The sequence below is a fragment of the Globicephala melas genome, chromosome 1, assembly GCF_963455315.2.
Source record: "Globicephala melas chromosome 1, mGloMel1.2, whole genome shotgun sequence".
In the NCBI taxonomy this organism is placed as follows: domain Eukaryota; kingdom Metazoa; phylum Chordata; class Mammalia; order Artiodactyla; family Delphinidae; genus Globicephala; species Globicephala melas.
The window spans coordinates 175,171,822-175,196,708 of NC_083314.1; the positions used below are offsets into that span (position 1 = coordinate 175,171,822).

The window sequence follows — 24,887 nt, forward strand, 5'->3', positions numbered from 1 at the left end:
CAAAGTTGCGTTTAATTTCTGCTGTACAGCAAAGTGATTCAGTTATGCATATATATACATTCTTTTTAAAATATCCTTTTCCATTATGGTTTATCTCAGGATATTGAATATAGTTCCCTGTGCTATACAGTAAGACCTCCTTGTTACCCATCCTATATATAACAGTTCTCACCTGCTAACCCCAAACTCCCAATCCTTCCCTCCCCCACCCTACCTCCCCGTTGGCAACCACAAGGCTGTTCTCTGTGTCTGTGAGTCTGTTTCTGGTTCATAGATACGTTCATTTGTGTCATATTTTAGATTCCACATGTAAGTGATATCGTATTGTATTTGTCTTTCTCTTTCTGACTTACTTAGTATGATAATCTCTAGGTCCATCCATGTTGCTACAAATGGCATTATTTCATTCTTTTTAATGGCTGAGTAATATTCCATTGTGTGTGTGTGTGTGTGTGTGTGTGTGTGTGTGTGTATTATGTTTGTTTATTTATTTATTTATTTATACCACATCTTCTTTATCCACTCATCTGTCAATGGACATTTAGGTTGTTTCCATGTCTTGGCTATTGTGCTGCTGTGAACATAGAGGTACATGTATCTTTTCGAATTACAGTTTTGTCTGGGTATATGCCCAGGAGTGGGATTGCTGGAACATATGGCAACTCTATTTTTAGTTTTTTGAGGACCCTCCATACTGTTTTGCATAGTGGCTGCACCAATTTACATTCCTGGGTAGTGGCTGCAAGAGTCTCATATTGGGTCTGTCTCCAGTGTCCTATGGGGTCTGCGCTGGGGTTGAGAATATCTGTCAGAAGATAGAGAAGACAGCACTGACCTCTCTCCTCGCCAATGCAGGCATCCTGGACCTGGGGCCCTGAGGGGCAGGGAGCCATCCTGCTGGTGAACTGTGACCGAGACACACCCTGGTTGCCCAGAGAGGACTGCAGCGATGAGAAAGTCTACAGCAAGGAAGGTACCACAGAATCCACACTTGAGCTTGGGGTGGGGAGCAGGGAGGAGCAATGAAAGCACTTATGATAAGTCTTGGGCTGGGCCAAGGGTGAGGCAGGTGTGACCTTGGGTCTCCTGAGGATGGTGGACTCAGGTATCCACTCCTGCTAAAAAACAGACAATAAAACTATCGATATAGTTCAATTGGAACCATGTTTTTTTCTTTTAAAGTTTTTTCATTTGTTTTGTTTTGTTTTATAAATTCTTTTATTTATTTTTGGCTGCATTGGGTCTTTGTTGCTCTGCACGAGCTTTTTCTAGTTGTGGTGAGCAGGGGCTACTCTTTGTTGAGGGCGCGGGCTTCTCATTGCAGCGGCTTCTCTTGTTGCAGAGCACGGGTTCTAGGAGCACGGGCTTCAGTAGTTGTGGCACGCGGGTCCAGTAGTTGTGGCTCACAGGCTCTAGAGCTCAGGCTCAGTAGTTGTGGCACACGGGCTTAGTTGCTCTGCAGTATGTGGTATCTTCCTGGACCAGGGCTCTAACCCGTGTCCCCTGCATTGGCAGGCGGATTCTTTTACTTTTCTTTTTTTTTTTTTTTTTGCGGTACGCGGGCCTCTCACTGCTGTGGCCTCTCCCGTTGCGGAGCACAGGCTCCAGACGCGCAGGCTCAGCGGCCATGGCTCACGGGCCTAGCCGCTCCGCGGCATGTGGGATCCTCCCGGACCGGGGCACGAACCCGTGTCCCCTGCATTGGCAGGCGGACTCTCAACCACTGCGCCACCAGGGAAGTCCCTGGAACCATGTTTTTTAAGAAGCTGTACATATGTAGAAAAAGGAGCAGAAGGAAGTTCCCAAAAGGTTATAGGAAGTCATCTGTATTGTTGGAGATAACAACTACTTCTTATGCTTTTTCATAATACACGGGTTTGGGGTTTGCTTTGTCCTGATTATAAAAGTAACAGGCCAACATTCCAGCCACAATTCTCCTTTGTTTTTTTAATTAAGATATAATTGACACACAACACTGTCTAAGTTTAAGGTATACAGCATAATGATTCGATTTCCACACATCATGAAGTGAGTATTACAATAAGTTTAGCAAACATCCATCATCTCATATAGGTACAAAATTAAAGAAGTAGAAAAACAAAATTGTGATAAGAACTCTTAGGATTTACTGTCAACAACTTTCATATATAATATACAGCCGTGTTAATTACATTAATCATGTTGTACATTACATCCCTGGTAACTTATTTATCTTACAACTGGAAGTGTGTACCTTTTGACCACCTTCATCCAGTTCCCCCACGCCCCCACCCCGCCCCAACGCAATTCTCTTAATTCTAACCTCCTCATGCATCCACCCCTCAGACCTCAAGGACATGTCCCAGATGATCCTGCGGACCAAAGGCCCCGACCACCTCCCCACCGGATACGAGATCGTTCTCTACATTTCCATGTCGGACTCGGACAAAGTGGGCGTGTTCTACGTGGAGAGTGAGTGTCCCCAGCCTGGCCCTCCTGCAGTTCCCATCCAGTCAGTGCTCTCTGAGATACCCCTCGGGGGCCCAGCTCCTCCCTCTAAGGCTCCCCAGACCCCTCCCCTTAGTAGTCACAGGTGCAGGTGACTGGAGAGGGCCAGCTTCTTGGTAATGGTAACCAGGACCACCGTTGTCCTGTGAAGTCAAGAGGACCCGTGGGATAGATCTCTCCTCCCTCAAAGGAGTTGGCAGTGACAGATTTATGTGGAACCCCAAGGAGTTCCACGTGAACCAGGGGAAGAAAGGCTTTTGAGGTCCATCTTTCCCAGAATCACATCACCTTCATGATACCTGAGGCAGGTACCCACTCCCTCCCACCCCCACCAGGTGTTTTCTGCTCATCTCAGACTTTCTGAACATGAGAACTGCCCCTGACTTTTAAAGAGCCCGTGATGATGCTGTGGGCACCTTCAAGGAGCGGAGCCCTTGTCCTCTTGCCAAGGACAGGGCCTCCTGGGTCCCCAGTGAGTCAGGAACGTGCTTCTGCCATGGAGCTAATCCCCGCAGCTGCCTGCTCTGTCTCGTTCCTTCTGTGAATCGGTGTCGGGCCCCCTCAGTGCCAGATGCTGGTCTCAGCGCCGGGATCCCTGGGTGAACTCTGCCATCACACCCTGCCCTCGGGAAGGAGACGGTCTAATGAGGAAAGCACAATTGGAGGAAATGACACAGACCAAGCAGCAGAAAACGGCAGGGGCAAAGGCGAGGCACCGCTAGCCTAGATGGTCTGGCAAGGCCTCTCCGAGCAGGCGACATTTGAGTTGAGAACCAAAGCAACCATGAGAAAGAACCAGCCGTTCATGAGCTGAGGGAAGAGTGTTGTAAGCAGAGGGAACAGCGCGTACAAAGCCCGGAGGAGGGAACCAGTATTGGAGGAACAGACAGAAGACCGGAGGAGGGAGATGTGTTGGAGTCAAGGTCAGCGAACTGGGCAGGGGCCAGCGCATGCAGAGAGGGCTTGCATTTTATTCCAAGTGCACTGGAAAGCCGTTAGAAGGTTTTAAGCAAGTGACTGTCAAGGTCTGATTTATGTATTAAAAAGCTGTCTCCGCAAAATCGTTTGCTGTGGTGCAGGGTGAGGCCTCCCCCGCATGCCCAGCTCTCTGGGGGGCCCAGGGTCTCCAGCCTAGCTCTGGGGCCCTCCTCTGACCAGGCCCACTAAGAGCAGTCGCCATGAGGACTTGGTCCCAGTGGCCCTGGACCCTCACCTCAGGGAGGGATTTAGCCAGGACAGCAGTGGACCCAGCTGCCACCTGAAGCCAGTCCACCTCCTGATCCGCCCTGGGCTCGGGCAGTGACCTCACGCAGGTTGGAATGTCCCCAGAGTCAGGCCGGCTCCGCCGCCTAAGCGGGCCGGAGATGTTGATGCTTACCCTGTCGAGGCCAGGGTTGCCACGGCGGATGGGGCTGCCGGCCGGACAGGAGGGGTACAAGCAGGATCTCGGCTTCTCGACCACATTGTGTGGTATTGTGACCCTCAACCTGTTGCTGCTAGTGACACCTGGACATTATCTAGAGCGTCTTTTTGTTGATGACAGTGGATTGAGATCTGGCCCTTAATCACATCCCTCTCCCTCACTGCCATCGAGATGGGTCCTGAGCAGACAAGAAAAGGAGGAGCCACTGCTGTGAGTGCTTTGCGATGCTGTTCCCCGGTCTGTCTCATCTGGGCTGCCATCTTGCAATGTGGGGGGAGGGGCGGTGTTACCGATGCAGCGATGATCCCGGAATCGTCAGTTTCCCACAGAATTGGAATCCTGGGTGAATACTCAGTGCCACACTAACCGGGATGAAAAATAATTCATCTGTGGTACAGTTTCCTCTTCTTCCTTTTCAGCCATGCAGGCATTTGGGGGTTTTGTCAAAATCCATGTACACCTGTGGATAAGAATATGTTGTGTTACATGAATGTCATGTGTCACCTGTGTCCCCCAAGGGCAGGGGGCTTGGCTGGAGGCTGAGGGACCCTGAGAGGGAGCTCCAGAGCCCAGGAGGTTCAAATCCTGCATCTGGGCAAGTCTACTTACCGGGCCAGGCCTTGGGTTCCTCTTCTGTGATGTGACGTGGGGCTAAGGAGAGGCCTGACAGTTCCCGCTGGTGATAGAGATTAGATAAGGAACACGTGTCAGCACTCAGTAGCCGGCCCGTGGAACACTCTCTCTTGCTTTTGGGGGGTTATTATTATGATTATTAATTACAGTAAGTCCCCTACATACGGACGAGTTCCGTTCCAAGAGAGCGTTCGTAGGTCCAATTTGTTCCTGAGCCCAACAAAGTTAACCTAGGTACCTAGGTACCCAGCTAACACAATCCGAGGGCAAGCTGCAGTTTCACTTACGCCGGATATTGATGGAACGCACGTTCGCATCTTTGAAATTTCGCAACTTGAAGGTTCGTATGCAGGGGACTTACTGTATAATGATTGCAGTGGACAGGTGTCTCCAGTGCTGTTAGGAGGACCCAGGTGTCTGTGCTCCAGCCTCAGATTCTGCCTCAGGATCCCAAAGTTGGGACCTGACCTCTTCCTACAAGGGTGCAGTGACCAACTTGTCCCAGTTTGCCCAGGATTTTCCTGGTTTTAGCTCTAAAACTCCCTCATTCCAGGAAACCCCTCAATCCCAGGCAAACCAGGACAGATGGCCACACTATCAAAGAGTCTCCTTGGGAGGTGGAATGGCTCCAAAGTGACCAGAAGGGTTATGCCACATGCCAGCCTGCGGGGCCGATGCCTGGGGCTAAGGAGAAGTCAGGGTGGCTGGCGGGGCCCAGCCCGAGGCACGTGGGCTGCTCAATAGAGGGTCATTGTTGGTTCCTGCAGGGAGAGCTGGTCACACTCAGGCAGGACTGCACCCAGCTGGGACAGGGGATGGGGGAAGGAGGCTCCTCGGGACAGTGGCTGGATTGTTCCCGCTAAGTCATCAATCTACCTAGAGCTGGCCCAAGACACTAGAAAGAGAGGCACATGTAAATTGCAGGCCATAGAGGGGAAAAAACTGCATGCAGATGGGCAAGAACGCATCCTTCCATCTGGCCCAGCTCCCCTGCCAGACCCTCACCCTCCCAGGCCCAGGTGGAGCGCGTGCACACACACACAGACACACACACAGACACACACACAGACACACACACAGACACACACACACACACACACACACACACACAGAGACACACACACACACACACACACACACACACACCACCTAGCTGCCCAGAGCCCTGGGAAAGTTTTGGAGTTTTCTGCGAAGACAAGTCAGTTTCCAGGTCTGAGGATCTCTTTCCTAGCACCAGTTCAAGTGCAGCCTGGGACAGGTGGACATTGGAGGGCCTGGGTGCCCGGGGGAGAATTTTTTTAATTATGCAGAGCCATCTGGATCTACTTAGTGATTGGGACACAAGGCATATGTTGTCTTTTCTGAATGAGAAGGACTTCACCTTCTGTCTTGAGCTGTTCCTTGGGACACCCAGTGTCTGAGTCTATATGCCTCATTTCTTGGGCCCACCTAAGGGAAGGTGAGGTGAGGTATTTTTCTTTGCCTTCTGTTCCTAAGCCATTCAATGAAAAGGTCATGAATTTTGCAGTAAGGGGTGTGCTGACACATTCATGGGCTCTCATAGTAGTAATACCAGCAAGTCCTAGCTGTGTTACCAATGGTTACCCTTGGTTACCGAGCTTACCTCAATTGCTGATGCTGTCATTTTATCTTGCAAGGACCCTGTGGCGTAAGTGTTATTATCCCCCATTTAACAGATGAGTAAACTGAGGCTCAGGGAGGTTAAGTGAATTCCCTGAGGTTTTGCAGCTTGTAAGCCAGAGAGGTACTTGAACCCGCATCTCTCTGACTCTGGAAGTAATAACCACTAAGGTAACCCCCCCTTAATGAGATGTATAACCAGGGTCTAGTTGAGCACATTGTCCTACGTGAGGAACCATCCTGAGCCTGGGCTTTGCTGGTTCCTCCGTTCATTTTGCAAGTTTTAATCAAGCACCCTATTCATGCCAGGACTGTTCTAGTTACATGCTCTAGCCCTCAGGTGACTGGTCAATAATCATACCCATTGTTGTTGACAACAGTACTAAGCTGAGCCTGATTCTGCCCTTCCAGCTCTGCAGGGCATAAAGAAACTCCTTCTGGAACTGCATAGGGTCCTACCTCCATGCCTTGGGCAATGCAAGTATCTCCTCTCCTCACTGCACCCCACCTCTGCCGCCCCCAGGGGCATCTCAAAGGCTGCCTTTCTCTGCTCAAACACCTCCCACCCCGCCTCCCTTCCCCTGTCCTCCTCACCCCAGTAACCCCACGGGCTCTCTCACCCCGTAGCTCTACTATGACGCTTCCCACATCTGTGCCATCTTATCATCAGCTGAGCACTGCACCTAGACAGAGGGGCTGCATCTTGCCCATCTCTGTGTCCCCCAGAGGTCCGTGTCCACGTGGTCACAGAGTAGTAATTCAACACATGTGCTCTAAATTGGCCTGAAAATTCTCCCACGGGGAGTGGTATGGGAGCCATTGGTTCATTCAGTAGATATTTATTAAATACAACCTGCCCTGGACCGGGCCTGTCTCAGCCCCCATGCAGGTGACAGTCTCTCAGAGCCAACAACTAAACACTGAGATCATGTCCATTTAAAGGCTGTGATGGGGAAGGATGGGGGCTGCGGAAACTCCAGACAGAGCCCCTGGCTTGGTCTCTGGGGGATCTGGCTATGATTCCCAGAAGTGACACAAATCAAGGCCTGAAAGAAGGAGGGAGATAACTCTTCCAAGCAGAGGGAACAGCGCTGTGAAGAGCTGGGTGGTTTCAGTGGGGCAGGAGCGTGGGAGAAACCAGCCACAAAAACGTGCAGCCAGGGACCCACACGCCAATGTGGCTTGCATTATATGGAGGAGAATTTGGGGCACAAATGGACACTTTGGTGTTTTACTTATATAAAGGAGAGGAGAGGTCAGGGTTCAGAACTAGACAGGGATTTGAGTCCCAGCTCAGCCACTTACTGGCTATGTGACTGGCTATGTGACTCTGGACAAGCCATTTCTTATTTCTGGGACTGTTTCCTCCTCTGTAAAATGGGAACAATAATTCCCTTCCTTGACATCACTGGCTGCCCGGTCCTCAGCTGCTACATTTCGTGTCCCCTTCCTGGGAGAGTTAGCTCACTTTATAGGCAAGGAAGCCAGAAGCCAGGAAGGGTGTCTGGTTGAGTGCCACATGGCTGGGGCCCTGCAGTGCTGGGAAGATGACCAGGCCACGGCCCTTCTGGTGGCATTTTCTGCTTGTGCTTTTCTCTCTGTGTCTAGAGGACAGGTTACTCTGCCATCGCGTCCCCCATCAGTGACCCCGCCCCACGGACGGTTGTGGATGGGGCCTGACCTTGGTCCTTCTCCCTCCAGACCCGTTTTTCGGCCAGCGTTATATCCACATCCTGGGCCGCCGGAAGCTCTACCACGTGGTCAAGTACACGGGCGGCTCTGCTGAGCTGCTGTTCTTCGTGGAAGGCCTGCGTTTTCCCGACGAGGGCTTCTCGGGCCTGGTCTCCATCCACGTCAGCCTGCTGGAGTATATGGCCGAGGTGAGGGCTCCGGGCCTCTACCAGGAGGGGCTGCCCTGCGGGCCAGGTGGGGCTCCTTCTAGAGGGCCACTCCTGGGGGGTCCCCCGTATGCTCTACTCCCCTCAAAGCTCCAAGGGGAGGGGGTCCAGGCTTGGAGACCCGGATGCCCCACCATCCACATGTGTCTGCCAGCGTCCTCTGAGCTATGCTCTGGGGGTTCCTCCTTACTGTACCTACTCTCCCGGATTCTCTCCAGGTGATTTTCTCTTACCTCATGCCTGTCCCTGGTCTGTCCTCCTCCCTGCAGAGAGCGGGCCTAGTTCTGAGGCACAGAGTGCCAAAGGTTAGCACAAGAAGCAAAGTAGGCCACACACATGAGCCTTCCCTCCCTGCCTGGTCCCACACCCTAGCTGTGGGTTCTACCAACTCTGACCACAGGCCGAACCCCAAATCCCAGTCGCAGGCCGTGTCCCCTCCCTGTGGCCAGACATCTCACCCACCTTTGCTCTTGGTTTTGGGAAACTGGACGAGAAGGAGAGCACCTTCCCCTCCTGAGGAGAAGCCCCCCACCCGCCAGCCTAGGATGTGTCCTGCCCACAAGGACCTCTCATCAAAAATGGCAGCCCCAGACCCCTACCCCTCAGGCCCACCCAGCTTTGTTCAGATATAGGGAGGGACCTGGTTGCCCTCTCAGACACAGGGTTTGCTCCCCAGTTTCATCCCCGGACTGCTTTGAGGCAGGAGGCCAAGGGCTCTGCCGAAGGTGAAGCTAGGTCTCGCTTAGATTTATGAGAAGAGGTTCTGGAGTCAGATGGCCCAGGTTTGAGCCCATGAGACATTGGGCAAGTGAATTTACTCCCTATGCCTTAGTTGCCTCATCTGGAAAACAGAAATGACAAATACTGCTGCTTCCCAGGGTGACTGTGAGCATACAAGCTTGTGAGATCTCACTCACAAAGCAGCCTCAAGTCGCTGGGAAAAGGGAAAGGCAGGAAAAGCAGAGCTAACAGGAGGGGGTAGGGAGAGGGCTTCTCCTGCTCCCCCAGTGCCTGGAGCAACCTGGCCATCAGGGTCTCTCAGATTGGCCCCCTCCAGCGGCCACTCAAAAGGCAGGCCCTGGGGGACTTCCCTGGAGGTCCAGTGGTTAAGACTCTGTGCTTCCACTGCAGGGGGCACAGGTTCGATCCCTGGTCAGGGAACTGAGATCCTGCCTGCCGTGCAGTGTGGCCAAAAATAAATAAATAATTTTTTTAAAAAGGCAGACCCATGCAAGAAAGGCCACCTCCATCCTCCCCACCAAGGGCAGGGGCCCGGTTTCCTGTAGCTTTCCAAAGCCAGCCATGCAAAGGAATCATCTCATCTTCCTTCAAGTTGCAGGCAAGCTTCCCGAACCTTTCCTTAAAGAGCAATGTGGACATATCAAAATTTCCCCCAATAACATTATAACACTCACACATAGAAAAGGGCAAGGTGCCCAGAGCAAAAACAGAGGAAGGCCGGGGCTGGTTCAGCCATCATGTGAGCCGATTTCAGGAAGAGAACTTTGATGCAGCGAGATCAGACAGTGGTTGAGAGTATGGGCTTGGCAGCCAGACTGCCCGGGCTTATATACAGGCTCTACCACTTACTAACCATCTGACCTTGGACAGCTATGTGACTTGGTTTCCCCATCTATAAAACAAGGATTATAATACTATCTACCCTCTGGGGTTATTGTAAGGCAGAAGTGAAATCTCACATGTAAAAATAGGACCTGGCGCACCGTAAGCGCTCCCTGAGGTACTACTGTTATTGGTTTCACCCACTTTGTTAGGCAGGAGTGAAAAGCACCCTGACAAGACTTTTTGATCCCCTCCTCTTCTCCCCCACGCCCAGGAGGTCCCCCTGACACCCATCTTCACGGACACCGTGACATTCCGGATTGCTCCGTGGATCATGACCCCCAACACCCTGCCTCCTTTGTCGGTGTTTGTGTGCTGGTAAGCATTAGGCACAGCGCAGAGAGTGGCTAAAGCTGGGGCTTCAGGGGCAGACAGACCTGAGTTCAGATCATGCTCTGTTACTTACCAGCTGTGTGACCTCGAGCAACTCACTTGGCCTCTCTGTGCCTCTGTTTCTCTGAGACGCTCACATCACAGAGTCACTGTGATGATTAAGTGAGATGAAGCAGGTGAAGTATTCATCCAAGGTCCTGGCACAGAGTTTTTGTGCTCTAAAAAATAATAGCTAGCGGGCTTCCCTGGTGGCGCGGTGGTTGGGAGTCCACCTGCCAATGCAGGGGACACGGGTTCGTGCCCCGGTCTGGGAGGATCCCACGTGCCGCGGAGTGGCTGGGCCCGTGAGCTGTGGCCACTGGGCCTGCGCTTCCAGAGCCTGTGCTCTGCAGGGGGAGAGGCCACAACAGTGAGAGGCCCGCGTATCACAAAAAAAATAATAATAATAATAGCTAGCATTTCCTTCCCATATCTTCTTGGCCCATACGATGTAGTCAGGAACCTTTCTCTACAATGGATATTCAACTCATCTTATTCATCCAGCAATTCTTTAACTGAGCATCTATTATGTGCTAGACAGCTACAGCGAGATGAGAAGCAGGGGAAAGAAGTGCCTGCAGGTGATACTGATCACACCACCTGGCCACACACCCCTGCTGTCCTGGACCCATCCCCTGCCTCCATGCTAGGCATAGCTCTTCCTTGGAAATCTGGGGAGTCAGAGATGTAAGGCTTTGGGGCAGGTGAGGGTGAGAATTCCCCTCCTCGTTTTGTTTGTTCATGACTTTGGTAAACACTGCATGAGGGGATGAGTTTGCTTGGCCCTTGACTCCAGTGGCCTTTGCAAAGGTGCCTTTGAACACAGATGTGGCCTCATCTGCCCAGCACAGCCCAGAGATGCCAACTGCTGTTGCCACCTCAGTGGACTGGCCCTCATCCCTCCTCACCCTCCCTCTTGGCCTCCCCCTCTTCCTACACTTCTCAGCATGAAGGACAATTACCTGTTCCTGAAAGAGGTGAAGAACCTGGTTGAGAAAACCAACTGTGAACTGAAGGTCTGCTTCCAGTACATGAACCGGGGAGATCGCTGGATCCAGGTAAGGAACCCCAAGCTGGGAAGGATGTGGTCCAGGGCTCAGGCAAGAAGAGGCAGCTTAATGTCAATGCCCTGGCTCCCAGCTGCTCCACGTATGCGAGTTCTGTCCTCAGATCACACGTGCACGTGTACACAGGGACAGAAATGTACAAGGTAATTCACTGCAGCTTCTTAGGGTAGCAGAAGACTGTAAAACAACCTAAATGTCCAACCACGGGGCAAGGGGGTGACCATATGATTGGACAGCCTTTCTGTGGAGTACTATACATCAGCTAAAAAGAAGCCAATCTATAAATAAAGAATGCACTTCCAGTTAAGGTATTACTTGCAGGAAAATGTATACAGATGTTACCAGTTATGTTTTTTAAAATGGGGTCAGTATGAGTACAAACATGCTGGGGATGTGCAGAGACTATCTGAGGGATACGTAAGAAACCACTGCCGTCATGTGCTTGGGAGAATTGGGGAGGCTGGCTAGTATTCACTGGTGGCCCCCTGGGCTCGTCTGATAGCTCTTCCCGGTGTCCCCACAGGATGAAATTGAGTTTGGCTACATCGAGGCCCCCCACAAAGGCTTCCCTGTGGTTCTGGACTCCCCCAGAGATGGAAACCTGAAGGATTTCCCAGTGAAACAGCTCCTGGTGAGATGCTGAGGACCACCTTGGGGGATGAGGGAGGGCACAATCCTGGGACTCTTACAGGACAGAGTGGTCGAGAGGCCTTGGGCACGCCTGGAAAATTAGTTTACTGCAAATTAGTCTGTTGCCTTCATCTTCTCATCTGCAAAATGGGTCAGTTGGGACAGTAATCTCTAACATCGTTTCCTGCTCTGATAACTGATGCTTTTCCAAAACATGGAGAGTTCTCTCATGGGAAATGAGAGTTATGGGAGACAGAGGCCTGACTCCTGACACTGCCCCACCTCCAACTTACAGCAAAATAAGTTTCAGAGAGGAAAATTATAGTCAAGCAATTGTCGAAAAGCATGGTTCCAACTTCAAAGCTCATTAAATCTGTGATTTTTTTTCAGTTCATGAGTTTTTTAAAAAGCAATCTGACCCCCACCCTCGATTCTAGAGGTCATTACCACTCTCTTTTTATGCCCTCAACAACCAACTGAATGAGGACAGAACCAAAATTAGTCGTCTTTGTCCTCACCTTCCACCCTGAACAGGCAGGGCGAGGCTTGAACAGAACACGAAACAGAGACTGGGTAGACCAGGTGGCTTTGCCAAGGTCACACACAGGGCAGCCTCCTGTGAGACGTCAGGGCTGCTCAGAGGCAACCCTTTGCCAGGTCCACACCTGCTTCCTGAGAACATTCACTAGCCTAGTCCCTTCATCACAGGGAGATGGCACAGCCAGTGGTGTGAGCACAAAGCTCTGGAATGCCAGACAGATCTGGCCTTGAGTCCCACTTCCACCCCTTAGCAGCAATGTGACCTTGGGCAAACACCTTAGCCTCCTCAAGCCTCAGTTTGCTCATCTGTAAAGTGGGGATAGAAACAGTATCCATCTCACAGGCTTATTGTGAAGATTGAAAGCATTATATAAGGCAACCGTGCTGCTCCTGATACAATGACTATTATTAGCTGCTGTTCTGGTTCTCATTCCACAGCCCTGGACACTGTCCTCGGTGAGGACTGTCCACTTCCTCTAACATGAGGGATAGTCAAACCAGCCAGCAGGCAGGAGAACCAAGGCCTCTCAGATCCTTCTCTTACTCTTTCTTCCCGGGTCACCACCTGCCTTCAGTGTTCCAGGCTGGCCTAGTACCAAGGCCCCCAGACTGCATTATTCCTGGAGGCCTGGGCCAAGCCCAACTTTGTGCTGCATGCCTGCCTGCCCATGTGAGGCTGTAAAGCCCCAGCTGCCCCAGCCTCTGGCGAGTCTCACCTTGCCATCTGGGGCTCATAGGCGAGAAAGCACTAAGCTGCAGCCATTCACCCTACTGGGCACAGCTGTCTCTTGAGCCTCTAAGCTGGGCCAGGATAAGCCACATCTTCTCACTCTTTGGTTTTTATTAGCAAGGATTTGTGCCAGACAAGCTTAGTTCCATCCCCAGTGCAAGCTCCCAAGCAAGATCCCTACTTTTTTTACCAAAAAATCATGAAAGGAAACTTAAAATTCAGGGGACGTCACTGGGGTTATATCATGTAACTGCAGTCTGTTGGAGCTCTGTGCTAAGAAGGATTCTGAGGCTATATATGGGCTCCAGATATAAATATGAATAAATAGGGTTAGTTGGGAATGGGTTGGGATGGTATATATGTTACATATCTGCCATTCCTGCATGTATTGGTCAGCTTTCACTTGGTAAGACTGCAGTAACAAGCAGCCCCCATATCTCAATAGCTGACAACAGCAAAGGTCCATTTCTTGCTCACATTAAGAGACGAGTGGGGATGTCAATAGCACAAAATGAGGACCAAACCAGAAATCACCAATATGTCTCCGTGTTTAAGAAATAGAGGCACACCCAGAGACCCAGATGTATACACACACACAGACACTCGTATATTCACATTCATTCTCACGCTCATACTGACATACTCACAAACTCAGCCTCCCCATGCCAGGGTCCTGCTCATCAGTGGGAATGAGAAGAGCATGGGTGACCCCCCTAGAAGCTAAGTGCTCACAGAGCCAGACCAAAGGTAGTGAAAAGTGGTCATCAGAGGGTGGCTGGGTTGGGGCTAAGGGCTCCTGGCCGCAAGAGACTAATGACGGGTGTCTCTTGCCCAGGGCCCAGATTTTGGCTACGTGACCCGGGAACCCCTCTTTGAGCCTGTCACCAGCCTTGATTCCTTTGGGAACCTAGAGGTCAGTCCGCCAGTGACCGTGAATGGCAAGACATACCCCCTGGGCCGGATCCTCATCGGGACCAGCTTTCCTCTGTAAGAGAAGCCAGGGTGGGCCTGCGGGCAGGTGTGGGGGAGGCAGGGGGAGTTATTGTTTCCCTTTAGGAGCAGACTGGGTTGCTCGTACATGGAGTGATTGGCTGGGAGAATTAACCTCTCCCATGACTCTCTGACAAGATACAGACACTCTTGGAAAGAAAACCAAGTTAGCCTTTACATCTTAGTATGAATTAGGACCTAATACAAAACTAAATAAATAACCCTCTTCCCAAAATGGGAGGGAATATAATGGGATTATAAAGAAAGTGGGGAAGGGATGAAGGAGTTCAGAGAAGGAGTACCGAAAGAGGATCAGTACACACCAACAAATCCTCGGGGGTGCCCATCCACAAAAGACACATGAGAAGACATGGCTCTGCCCCAAAGCCTGAGTCCCTGGCTCCCTGGCCTGTCAACAACACCTTCACTCCCTCCCCAGGTCACCCACCAGTCGATGAGAAGGCAGAGTCTTCCTTAGAGCAGTTGCTGGGGAGAGAGTGAGTACTGTGGGTCCTCACTTCACAAAAGGGCTGCCAGGAACCCGCACATGTGGGACCAGCCAGGATTTGGGCACCAAGTCCCTATAAGCCACATGGGATTCTCTACCTTCTGCAGCAGGCCACTGACACCGACAGTGACCATTTGCTCGCCCTGCCCTCCTTCTCCCTCCACTCAACAGTCACTCATCCATTCAGCAGGTATTTCCCAGGCACCAGCCAAGCACCAAGCCCTATGTCAGACATGGGGTTCTAAACATGAAGCCCAGCCCCCACCTCGCAGGAGATTGTGGAGATCGCAGACATGAAACAGAGGGTGTGTACAGTGATAGAATGATACAGAGTCAGAGAAACCCAAGGAGGGGTCCCTAACCCCCTTAGGGGAGGTCACAGGGGCTCTTCTTAGAGACAAATATCTATTGAGAGCCTTCTCTGTGCTAGGTATTGTTCTGGGCTGCGGGGAGACAGCAGTGAGCAAAACAGACAAAGTCGCAGCTCTCAGGAAGTTTTCCATTAGGGATGGAGGCAGTATAGACAATAAACATGGAATTAAGCAAATAAATAAGATACTTCTGAGTGCTAATAGGTGCAATGAAGAAGATAAAATAAGGTACCTGATAAAGAGTGATGAGGCAGGGGCACTTTGGCTTTTGTGGTTTTGAGGAAGTGACTTTGGAATTGAGGCTCAGATGATGAGAAGGAAGCAGCCATGGGAAGATCAAAGGGAAGGAGCATTCCAGATAGAAGGAACAGAAAGGACAAAACCTTGGTAACAAGTTTAGCATGTGGCTAGAGCAAACAGAACAAGGAGGAAGGGAGGAAGATGAGGTAGGAGGGACAGGCAGGGGCCAGATCACAGAGGCATTTGTTGGCCACTGTGAGGTTTTGGGGTTATATTATAAGGGTAATGGGGATATTGAAGACCTCAGGGAGTGTGGAAGTCAGGAAGGGCTTCCTGGAAGAGGTGTCACTTGAAATGATTGAAGTTGAGAAGTTAACAGCGAAGAGGTACATAGGCTAGGGAAGATTTTGGAATCATGCCTGTGTCCTAGCCCCCTCCAGCAGTCCATGAGGGTTCCCTGAGCAGAGAAGCTGGCTTCTTACACCTACTGACACCCTCAGTGGCCTAAGAATGGGCTCTATGCTCTTCACACAGACCATGGCTGCAGCTAACTCCTCCTTTTTCCCCTTGGGCTCAAACACCTTTCTGCCTGTGCCAGGGTCTCTGCAACTCAGGCTCCTTCCCATGACTTTTCCACCAATGCTATTCTGGGTCCAGGCTAGATTCTAGAGTCTGAACTCCTCCTGCAGACCCTCTGGTGAGACAGGCACAGTGGGCAACCTTCTGAAGAACTGTCTCCTCCCCAACCCCACCCCAGGTCTGGTGGTCGGAGGATGACCAAGGTGGTGAGGGACTTCCTGCAGGCCCAGCAGGTGCAGGCACCCGTGGAGCTCTACTCGGACTGGCTGACCGTGGGCCATGTAGATGAGTTCATGACATTCGTCCCCATCCCAGGCACAAAGGTGAGCTGGCCCCTGAGGCTGGAGTGAATAGGATAGTGCAGAATCCCTGTACTACCAGCTCTTGTCAACAGAGAGGGGTATCTAGAGGAAGACAACCGCAGAGAGGAAGAAGGAAGTAGGCTGAAGCTGGTTTGTACGTTGTTGCTGTGGCAGGTAAATGTTTAACCCAATAAATCCAAAATATTAGCACCTCAGCATGTAGTCATTATAAAAATTATTCATGAGAGATTTTACATTCTTTTTTATATAAGTGTTCAGAATCAGGTGTGTATTTTACTCTTAGCACATCTCAACTCAGACCAGCCACAAATCAAGTGTCCAATAATCCCACAGGGCTGGTGGCCACTGTGCTGGCCATAATGCTCTAGAGAGCAATGGGGTATGGGCTTGGGGCTCTTTCATTTCCCAAGAAGTGAAAAGAAACAGCTGCAACTTCAAACCCTGGAAATTTGGTGCAAATGGCCTGGCCTCTTGGCCACTTGGAGAAGCTCTTCCTCTCTGTCCAAGGTCACCTTTGACTCTGAGCTTTGACTCGATGGCGTTGCTGAGGTGGAGGAATTTCTATAGCAGGAAGGGTGAGAAATATTCCTCTGAGGTAGAGAAAACCCTGCCAGGTGGCCTTTGCTCGGCAGAGAGTGGCTTGAGACAATATGCAGGTGGGACCCCGGGGGCTGAGAGCAGGGGCTTCTTCACGTTTCTTGGCCACCTCCTCTCTGCTGACACTGGCCCTCTGAATGGTCTCTCACAGGAATTCCGGATGCTCATGGCCAGCACCTCGGCCTGCTACAAGCTCTTCCGAGAGAAGCAGAAGGAGGGCCATGGGGAGGCCATCATGTTCAAAGGTGAGTGCCCTCAGGGCCTTGGCAGGGAGCAGGGAGCTGAGCCCCCAGAGAGACCCTTGGGAGGACAGGGCAGATGAGTGCCTTGTCCCTGAATACCCAGCTCCACTTCCTGGACATCCGGCCCGCTCCGGGGCTGGGAGGTCACCGTGGCGGGAAGCAGCCCTGGCCTCTGTGACCCTCGCTGTGGCCAGCGGGACCATCGAGCTGCCCACTGCCCCTTATGACCACCAGCGGTGCCTAGTGCTTCTGCGGGACCTAGTGTATACTTCAAATGGCACCAGACCCCAAGGAGAGTTAAGTGGTTCAAAACTGACACGCAATCTGTGTTCAAGGAGCTTGTGTTTTCGAAAGGGAGATAGAGAAGAATATACATAATGCACTTGAGGGGTAGGAAGAAAAGTGGGAGTCGACAGACGTGACGTACAGTCAGACGTCATCACCGTCAGTCCCGGAGTGAGAAATCATCTGCTTAATTTAGACATCCACATAACTGGGATAGACAGACTGGGATGAGCTTCGCTCTTAAACTAATCATGCAAAGAGACAGAGCTGATCAGGCACAGACGGTGAGCCAGGTCAGAGAGGCCATGACAATGTCTTATGTGCTCTTCCTACATTCCCTGTTGACACCTTTCAGGCTGGCGTCTCTAATCCACCTGCTCCCAAAAGTCTGCACCCCTAAGGCTGATACTTACATACATTACCACCCTCCATGTCGAAAGGCAGTGTTCCTGATAGTGACTGGTGTCTAGGATGGACAAGACCAACTTAAGACCACTGTCATTTTTTAATTCCCACCGATAGGAAATTTTTTTAGATTGGCAGGCATGAGTCTTGACTTTCTGGAGGCTTCTTTCTATATGAACCCCTCAAAGCTACCCATAAGGATATAGGAACTATTATCTTTGTACAAATAGGTCCAAGGGGTGGTGTGGAGACAGCTCAGGTACAGGGTGCAACAGCACCGATCTCTTTGCCACTAACAAACTACGGGACTAGGAAACACAGAGGACCAGCATCAGGTAGGGAAAAAAAGAGTTAATAGCTTAGGCTCTGGAATCAGACTGCCTGGTCTGCTTACGGGCTCTTCCACTAGCTGTAAGACCTTGGACGAGTCATGTAGCTTCTCTGTGCCTCCATTTCTTCATCCTTAATGCTGGAAGCTACCTTATAGAAATGTGGGGAGGATTATTGAGTTAATCCATGTAAATATCTAGAAGACTACCTGCCACATAGCAGGCGCTCCTTGAGCATTAGGTATCACTAATCAAGCCAGAAGCCACGTGGGCCATCATGATGGAATAGGAGGCAGATGCAGGCATAGACCAGGACAAGGGCCAAGCATGAGGCAGGTCTGGAAAACAGGAAGGGTGACACCGCTTGGCGTCCTGCTTCTGCCACACTCCCTCTGGTCTGCTGCTCATCCTTAGAAGCGGGCTTCTTGTGCCACCCTACCCTCTGGCCAGAGAGAGAGCAAGACAGCTGCCACCCCTTCCCTGGCCCAGGTGACATGGCCAACCCTGGGGAAAGGAGTTACCCCTGGGGTTGCCCTTCTGGGCCCCAGCCTGTCCCAGCCCCTCTCCCTCATCCTAAGAGTTAGCCCAGAAGCTGGGGGCCTTGGCAAAGGGGAGCGCCCAGGCTGGACACCTAAAACTAGACTGTCCCCTGTCCTCTGACCCCCACAGGCTTGGGCGGGATGAGTAGCAAGCGCATCACCATCAACAAGATTCTGTCCAACGAGAGCCTCGTGCAGGAGAACCAGTACTTCCAGGTGAGGGCGGGGCAGGGGCCTGTGGGAGGGACAAGGCTATGACCAATGGCATATCCTCGGGGCTTCCATAGGGAATGGCCAAGGGTTCAGGGCACATGACAGAGGGAAGGACCTCAATAAGCATTCGGTCCAGCCTTTCTGGTTTACGCCTCTAAACTGGAGGCTGAATGGGGTGACAAAGCAGGTCAGTGGAGGCTAGAAGCAGACAGGAGACCTGGGAAGGAAGGTGTATCAGGCAGTACTAAAGACCAAGGGCTCTGTAAGGCTGCAGCCCACAGCATTTGGGGGAGACCCACACTCATTAAAACATGATGACAACTACAGACCTGCTGGCCAGAAAATTTCATATGTAAACACATGCCATGAATTTTTATTTGTTTTAGGGGATCAGAGATCCCTGAAGTTTTCTATCTATGGATGAATCCCACCTTTGGAGTCCCTAAATCTCAAAGATTGTATCCAGAAGTAGATACCAGTCAAAAGGGTCATATTTAGTTGAATTAGATCTCTCTTTATTTGCATGGGCATATTTATTTATTTATTTATTTACTATTTATTTAGCTGCTTTGGGTCTTGTTGCTGCGTGCGGGTTTTCTCTAACTGCGGCGAGCAGGGGCTACTCTTCATTGTGGTGCGTGGGCTTCTCACTGCGGTGGCTTCTCTTGTTGCAGAGCACGGGCTCTAGGTGCACGGGCTTCAGTAGCTGTGGCACTCAGGCCCAGTAGTTGTGGCGCACGGGCTTAGTTGCTCCGCGGCATGGGGGATCTTCCCGGACCAGGGCTCAAACCCATGTCCCCTGAATTGGCAGCTGGATTCTCAACCACTGTGCCACCGAGGAAGCCCTGCATGGGCACATTTAAAGTATCAAGTTTAAATTTAAAAACTCAAACTGATTTTTTTAAATGGCTTAATTGACTCATATGAGTAGGAAGTCCAGCAGTGAGATGGATTTCAGGCACAGGTTGATCAGGGCTCCAGCCCTATTTCTCTGCACTTCTTGGGCTCTACAGGTGCCCTCATGACAGGAGTATAGCTGCAACAGTTCAAGGTCTCACATCCATCCAGCACACCATCCACAAAGAGGGAGGTCTGTGCCCCCAACAATTAAACAAAAGTTTTGCATTTCACTCTGATTGTGCCAACCTGAACCAATTATTGTAGCCAGGGGAATTCCATATACTGATTCCCTTAATCCTGGTTTATTGCCCATCCTTGAACCAATCACTGGAGCAAAGAGGCAGGGGCAAGGGTCCACTAATTAGCTGTCACCAGGAGGGGAGGATGTAGTCAACCCAACCCAATAACGGGCTGCTACATTTCAGGGGGAGGGGTGGAGTGGAGGCTGTAGAAACAACTGCAGAGTTTCCCAAAGTTCACATAATGCCTCACTGGCTATTTGAAAGTTGACTTTATTGTAACTCCCCTCCGTGGACATTTTTTGGCTTCGGGTAAATCTGAGATCAAATCATCGCCCCTCGTTTTGGCAGTTGGACCTTGGGCAATTCACTAAGGACTCTACATTTTGGGTAGAGTCTCTAATAAGGGGCTAATAATAGTGTCTACCTCATGAGGTTGAGGCTTAAATAAGTAATGTATGTAAAGTACTTAGAACAGTACACTTAGGGTTCTTGCACATATTAGTTTGAATTATTATTAATCGAAATCATCGTCACTGTTATTCTCACCACACGGGACAGCCTAAGGATTCAATGAGATACTGCATAGCAAGAACTTACCACAGCGTCTGGCTTGTAGTAGGTGGTGCTCAGTAAATGAGCCCTCACTAGTGTTATTTCTGTGATTTTCTAGTATTATTTCTGTAATCTTCTCTCTCGTTCTCTTTATTACTACCATGACTGGTGGGAGGGGCACCAGAGAGGTAGGCGCGTGCTGGAGTGCCGGGGTGAGGTTGACACTGTCCCTGGAGTGCCGGGTCCCCTGCAGGCAGGGGTGAGGTTGACAAAGGTGGCAGGGGTGTCCCCTCACTCGCCTGCCCTCCCTTCTTCCCCGTCGCCCAGCGCTGCCTGGACTGGAACCGCGACATCCTCAAGAAGGAGCTGGGGCTGACGGAGCAGGACATCATCGACCTGCCTGCCCTCTTCAAGATGGACGAGGACCGCCAGGCCAGAGCCTTCTTCCCAAACATGGTGAGGTGCTCTGGACCCCAAACCTCATCCAGGCCAGTCAGGGGCAGCCAGATCCAGAGGGACCCCTCGGCTGAGGCTGTCCAATCAGGAGGCCCGGGTCCCAGTCCCGGCTGAGTTGCTGTGTGGCCTCCCACCCACCCCAGGCACTCACCCTCTCTGGGCCTCATTCCCTTCTGGGGTGATATCCTTATTCTAGCTGCCCCCTGGGGTCCTGGGGGATCCTTTAACAGACTGGAGAGTGTCTTGTAAATTAAAAAGGCCTTTATAGACAGGAGGGATTCTTGTTATCATAGAGCAGAGTCTTCTATGTGATAGAAGGAGGTTAGAACACACATACACACACACATAGATACATATATACACACATGTACACACATGAAAACACACATACACACATGCGTGCAATGCACACGCTGATGCGTACATATATAGCCGCATGGACATACACATAATACAGGGGTGGGTTGCCTCGTTTTCCACTCAGCTCTGCCATGTATGAGTTGCTTAGCCCCCCCGAGCCTCAGTTCCTCATCTGTAAAATGGGGATAGTCACAATCCCTACTTCATAGGGTTGTTGGGAGGGTTCAGTGAGCTTAGAACAGGGCGGGGCATAGTAGGTGCTCACTAAACGGAGCTGTGGCCCCACCCCCCCCCCTTCCTTGTTGCAGGTGAACATGATTGTGCTCAGCAAGGACCTGGGCATCCCCAAGCCATTTGGGCCCCAGGTTGAGGAGGTGTGCTGCCTGGAGACACATGTGCGCTCCCTGCTGGAGCCCCTGGGCCTCTGCTGCACCTTCGTGGATGACATCTCCGCCTACCACAAATTTCTGGGGGAGGTGCACTGCGGCACCAACGTACGCAGGAAGCCCTTCACCTTCAAGTGGTGGCACATGGTACCCTGACCTGCAGGGGGCTGTTGTGTGCCTGTCACAGCCCATCAACAACCAGTGTTGAGGCTGGACCAACCCTTGTGGTTTTTATTATGATTGCAAAATGCGCTTCAGCAATAACTATCAGGAAACTTGGGGGGAGACGTTTATTACTTTTCATTTTATTTTTACTTACAGGACCTGGAAATAACCTGGCACACCTGGGGCCACACAGTGAGGTCATGGGGAGAGAGAGAGAGAACCCACGGAACTGGGGTTCTGCTTTTATGGGTGAGGGTGAGGGCCTAGGATTTCAAGGGCTCACTCTTTATTGGTGAATTTAAAGCATAAGAGTGGGAATTTAAAGCGAGGAAAGAGGAAAAAGGCAGGTGGCCCAAATGGTCAGTTATCAAAAGCAATCAAGATCTCTAAAAGAAAGGAGCCTCAGTGGGGGGAGGCGGCCTGGCTCTTCATCTAGTTGTGTGGCTGGCAACGTGTTTACTCAAGATCGCCATGTTTGAAGTGGATGTTTAGCAATCATAGCTGAGTCAGGCCCTCGTATTAGAAGAAGGAGAAAATCTGACTGTCAGGGTTCACACTACAGGGGCCTGGGCACCTCCCTCCTTCCTTGAGTTCTCCAGACTCTTCACACCCCCAGAGAATCCCCCTGCCTGACGTGGACTGGAGGCCGCGTCCTCCAGACGCGGGGAGGGGATTTGAGATATCTGTGCCTTGCCTTCCCTCAGAAGGGCCTCAGGGTCCACGAAGTCACCCCCTGAGCCTCCTTGCTGTCCTTTCCGAAAATAGCTGGACATTTGGCCAGTGTCTGTATAGCCCTGACGTGAAAAACAAAACAAAACAAAAACCGCTTTACCCAAACCCTTCCCCAAAGAATCTTTAGTCTCTTGTCCAAAACTGAATGAGGGGAGAAGGGAAGGAGGTTCTGGGATGACCAGTTGTCCCTGTAGCCATGCCTTGTGGGTCAAGGTAGATGGCATGGAAAGGGATTCTGGAACCCCAGATGTACCTTGAACTGTCATCATCCTTTGAAATTCACCTCCCTTGGCCACCTGGACACCCCCAATTATTCATTCCTTAACAGCCTCTGTCAAATCCCCTTGGCTTTCCCTCTGCCGTGTAGACACGGTTGGCTAGCCTCCTTAGACTTGGACTCCCTGAGGGTCCAGTAATTGAGCTTACAACCTTCCCTGGAAGTGGACTTTATCAGAGCAGCCTTCCCTGTTTACAAGATTCTTATGCTGCTTCTTTCTCATGGACCCAGGCTCTCCCAGATGCTTGGGGGTTGCTCCCCACACCAGCATCCTTGTGGCCTGAGAGTTCACTGTATCAAGATGCTCCAGGGTGAGCCAGATCCATCTTCTCTTGCTGGGTCCTTGATTCTCTGGCCAGTCCCTGACCTCCCTCCTCTCACAGCCTCCACTTCCTATTCCAATGCCGTCTCTCCAGACAGCTAGACAAGGACTTCTTCCCCACCAGCCAGGCTCAGACCTTCCCCCAGGACACAGTGAAAGACCTGCCTCTCCTCTCCAGACCTCAGATCCAACACATAAAGACCCTGTCCTAACCTCCAGCCTGAACAGCCAGTTCTGGGCCAGCTGCTGGCCTTAGAGACGGATTGATTATCCCATTGAAGTTTCTCAGTACATTTGCTGAAGACCCTCGCATTTGGACATAATCAGATTCATTCTCTGGCTCCAACTGAAAAGACTCAGTTTCAGCTAAAAAAAATTCCTTTAAGGCCAGCTGATTGAGGAGAATAAGTGAATTATAATTCCACTTTGAGGGTTAGAGAGGAACTGATATATAACCAATGAAAAGGTGGTAAATGTGTATTCTTAGAGAATGGGATTTTCTTCTTGGATTATTCAGTCATTCAGCAAACATATACTGTATGCCTCCTAAGTGCCAGGCACAGTGGTGGGCCCCGAGGACACAGTGCTTAGTAGCAAACTGCATCTGGCCCCTGCCTCACAGAGCCGGTCAGTTCCCAGCCTGAGATGCCCACACTTAAATGGCCAGCATTTGCCCTTTCAGGGATGCGCTCTTGAGAAATACCAATTCGCTATATTCAGGAGATGCACAGGACACAGAGCTTCCAGCAAGTCCCTATCTCAGTGAAATGAGGGAGTTGGGTCTTCTTTAAACAGGCCTCCTTCCCATCCAGCTGGGCCAGTACCACCTAACAGATCAGACCCCAGGGCCTTCAGAAGCTGTTGTCCCCCCCTTTGGGGACAGTGGCTCCTGCCTTTGGGGGCCAAAGCCCCAGATCTCTCCAACCCCAGAGCTGAAGACACCAAGTGCCTATTTGTGGATGTTTATCTGCAGACTTAGACTTTGGGGTGTGTGTGTGTGTGTGTGTGTGTGTGTGTGTGTGTTTGGTTAATATGGGTTTTGGGGCCTTCTTTCATTTTTTTCTAGTCTGCCTTAAAGGGAAGTGAGTGCTTCCCAGGTGGAGACAGTGTGTGTTTCTAGATTTTTCTAAGCCTCTCCCCATCAATAAGTCAGTAACTTCTGATGATTCTGGAGCCCCCAGGACTCACTCATTCCCATCTTGCTTGCCCACTCATGTGACTACCCTTGGCACGGACATGTCCCCCAGTCCCCCCTGGACTCATCAGTCTTCCCCACCCACCATTTTCTATAAATGTAGACCTAGAATACACTTGTGTGTTGCAAAACTCAGCTAAGTTCCTGTTTCAATCTTTATTTTGAAATATTTTGTATAAGAGAGCAGGGGGTATCATGAAGATGGCAAGAAGCGGGGCACAGTTTCAGCTTTCTGGACGAGGGGCCATGCTGGAGATCAAAAGACGTTTGGGGAAGAACCTGAGTAAACAGCAAGAAAATAAATGGTCAGATGGGAAGTCATGTGGCTTTTGGTGTGATGTTCATGGTTGCTTCACGGCCACGGCCTGGAAGGAGGCAGGCCATACGCGGGCCCTCTCCTGATCCTCCAGCCCCTGCCCCTCTGCGCACAGGGTCAGGGCTCTCAGCAAGGGTATCTCAAGGGTTTGGAATCCCACACGCATTCAGTAGGTGTATATTAAATGGCCACCACCCAAGGTCAAGACCAACACCCACAGTAAAGTCTGACAGTGTTTCTGGTGGGACTCCCCAAAAGCAGACCCCGAGGTGAGCGTTTGGGAACAAGTGACTTATTAAGGAAGAGCCTCCAGGAGAAA

The 24,887-nt window shown here is 51.1% G+C and overlaps 1 protein-coding gene across 1 annotated transcript in view; it reads left to right on the top strand.

Annotated features, from left to right (window-relative positions):
- PADI2 (peptidyl arginine deiminase 2) overlaps window positions 1-24,573 on the top strand; it is a 46,917-nt gene extending 22,344 nt beyond the window's left edge. Inside the window, exons 5-16 of the mRNA XM_030876970.2 lie at window positions 856-973; window positions 2,326-2,451; window positions 7,886-8,064; window positions 9,920-10,023; window positions 11,024-11,135; window positions 11,668-11,775; window positions 13,880-14,031; window positions 15,911-16,055; window positions 16,804-16,897; window positions 18,583-18,668; window positions 20,687-20,815; window positions 21,484-24,573. Of these exons, the coding sequence (XP_030732830.1) occupies window positions 856-973; window positions 2,326-2,451; window positions 7,886-8,064; window positions 9,920-10,023; window positions 11,024-11,135; window positions 11,668-11,775; window positions 13,880-14,031; window positions 15,911-16,055; window positions 16,804-16,897; window positions 18,583-18,668; window positions 20,687-20,815; window positions 21,484-21,717 (1,587 nt within the window). The 3' untranslated portion in view covers window positions 21,718-24,573. The remainder of the gene's footprint in view (window positions 1-855; window positions 974-2,325; window positions 2,452-7,885; window positions 8,065-9,919; window positions 10,024-11,023; window positions 11,136-11,667; window positions 11,776-13,879; window positions 14,032-15,910; window positions 16,056-16,803; window positions 16,898-18,582; window positions 18,669-20,686; window positions 20,816-21,483) is intronic.
- Window positions 24,574-24,887: the final 314 nt, after the last annotated feature.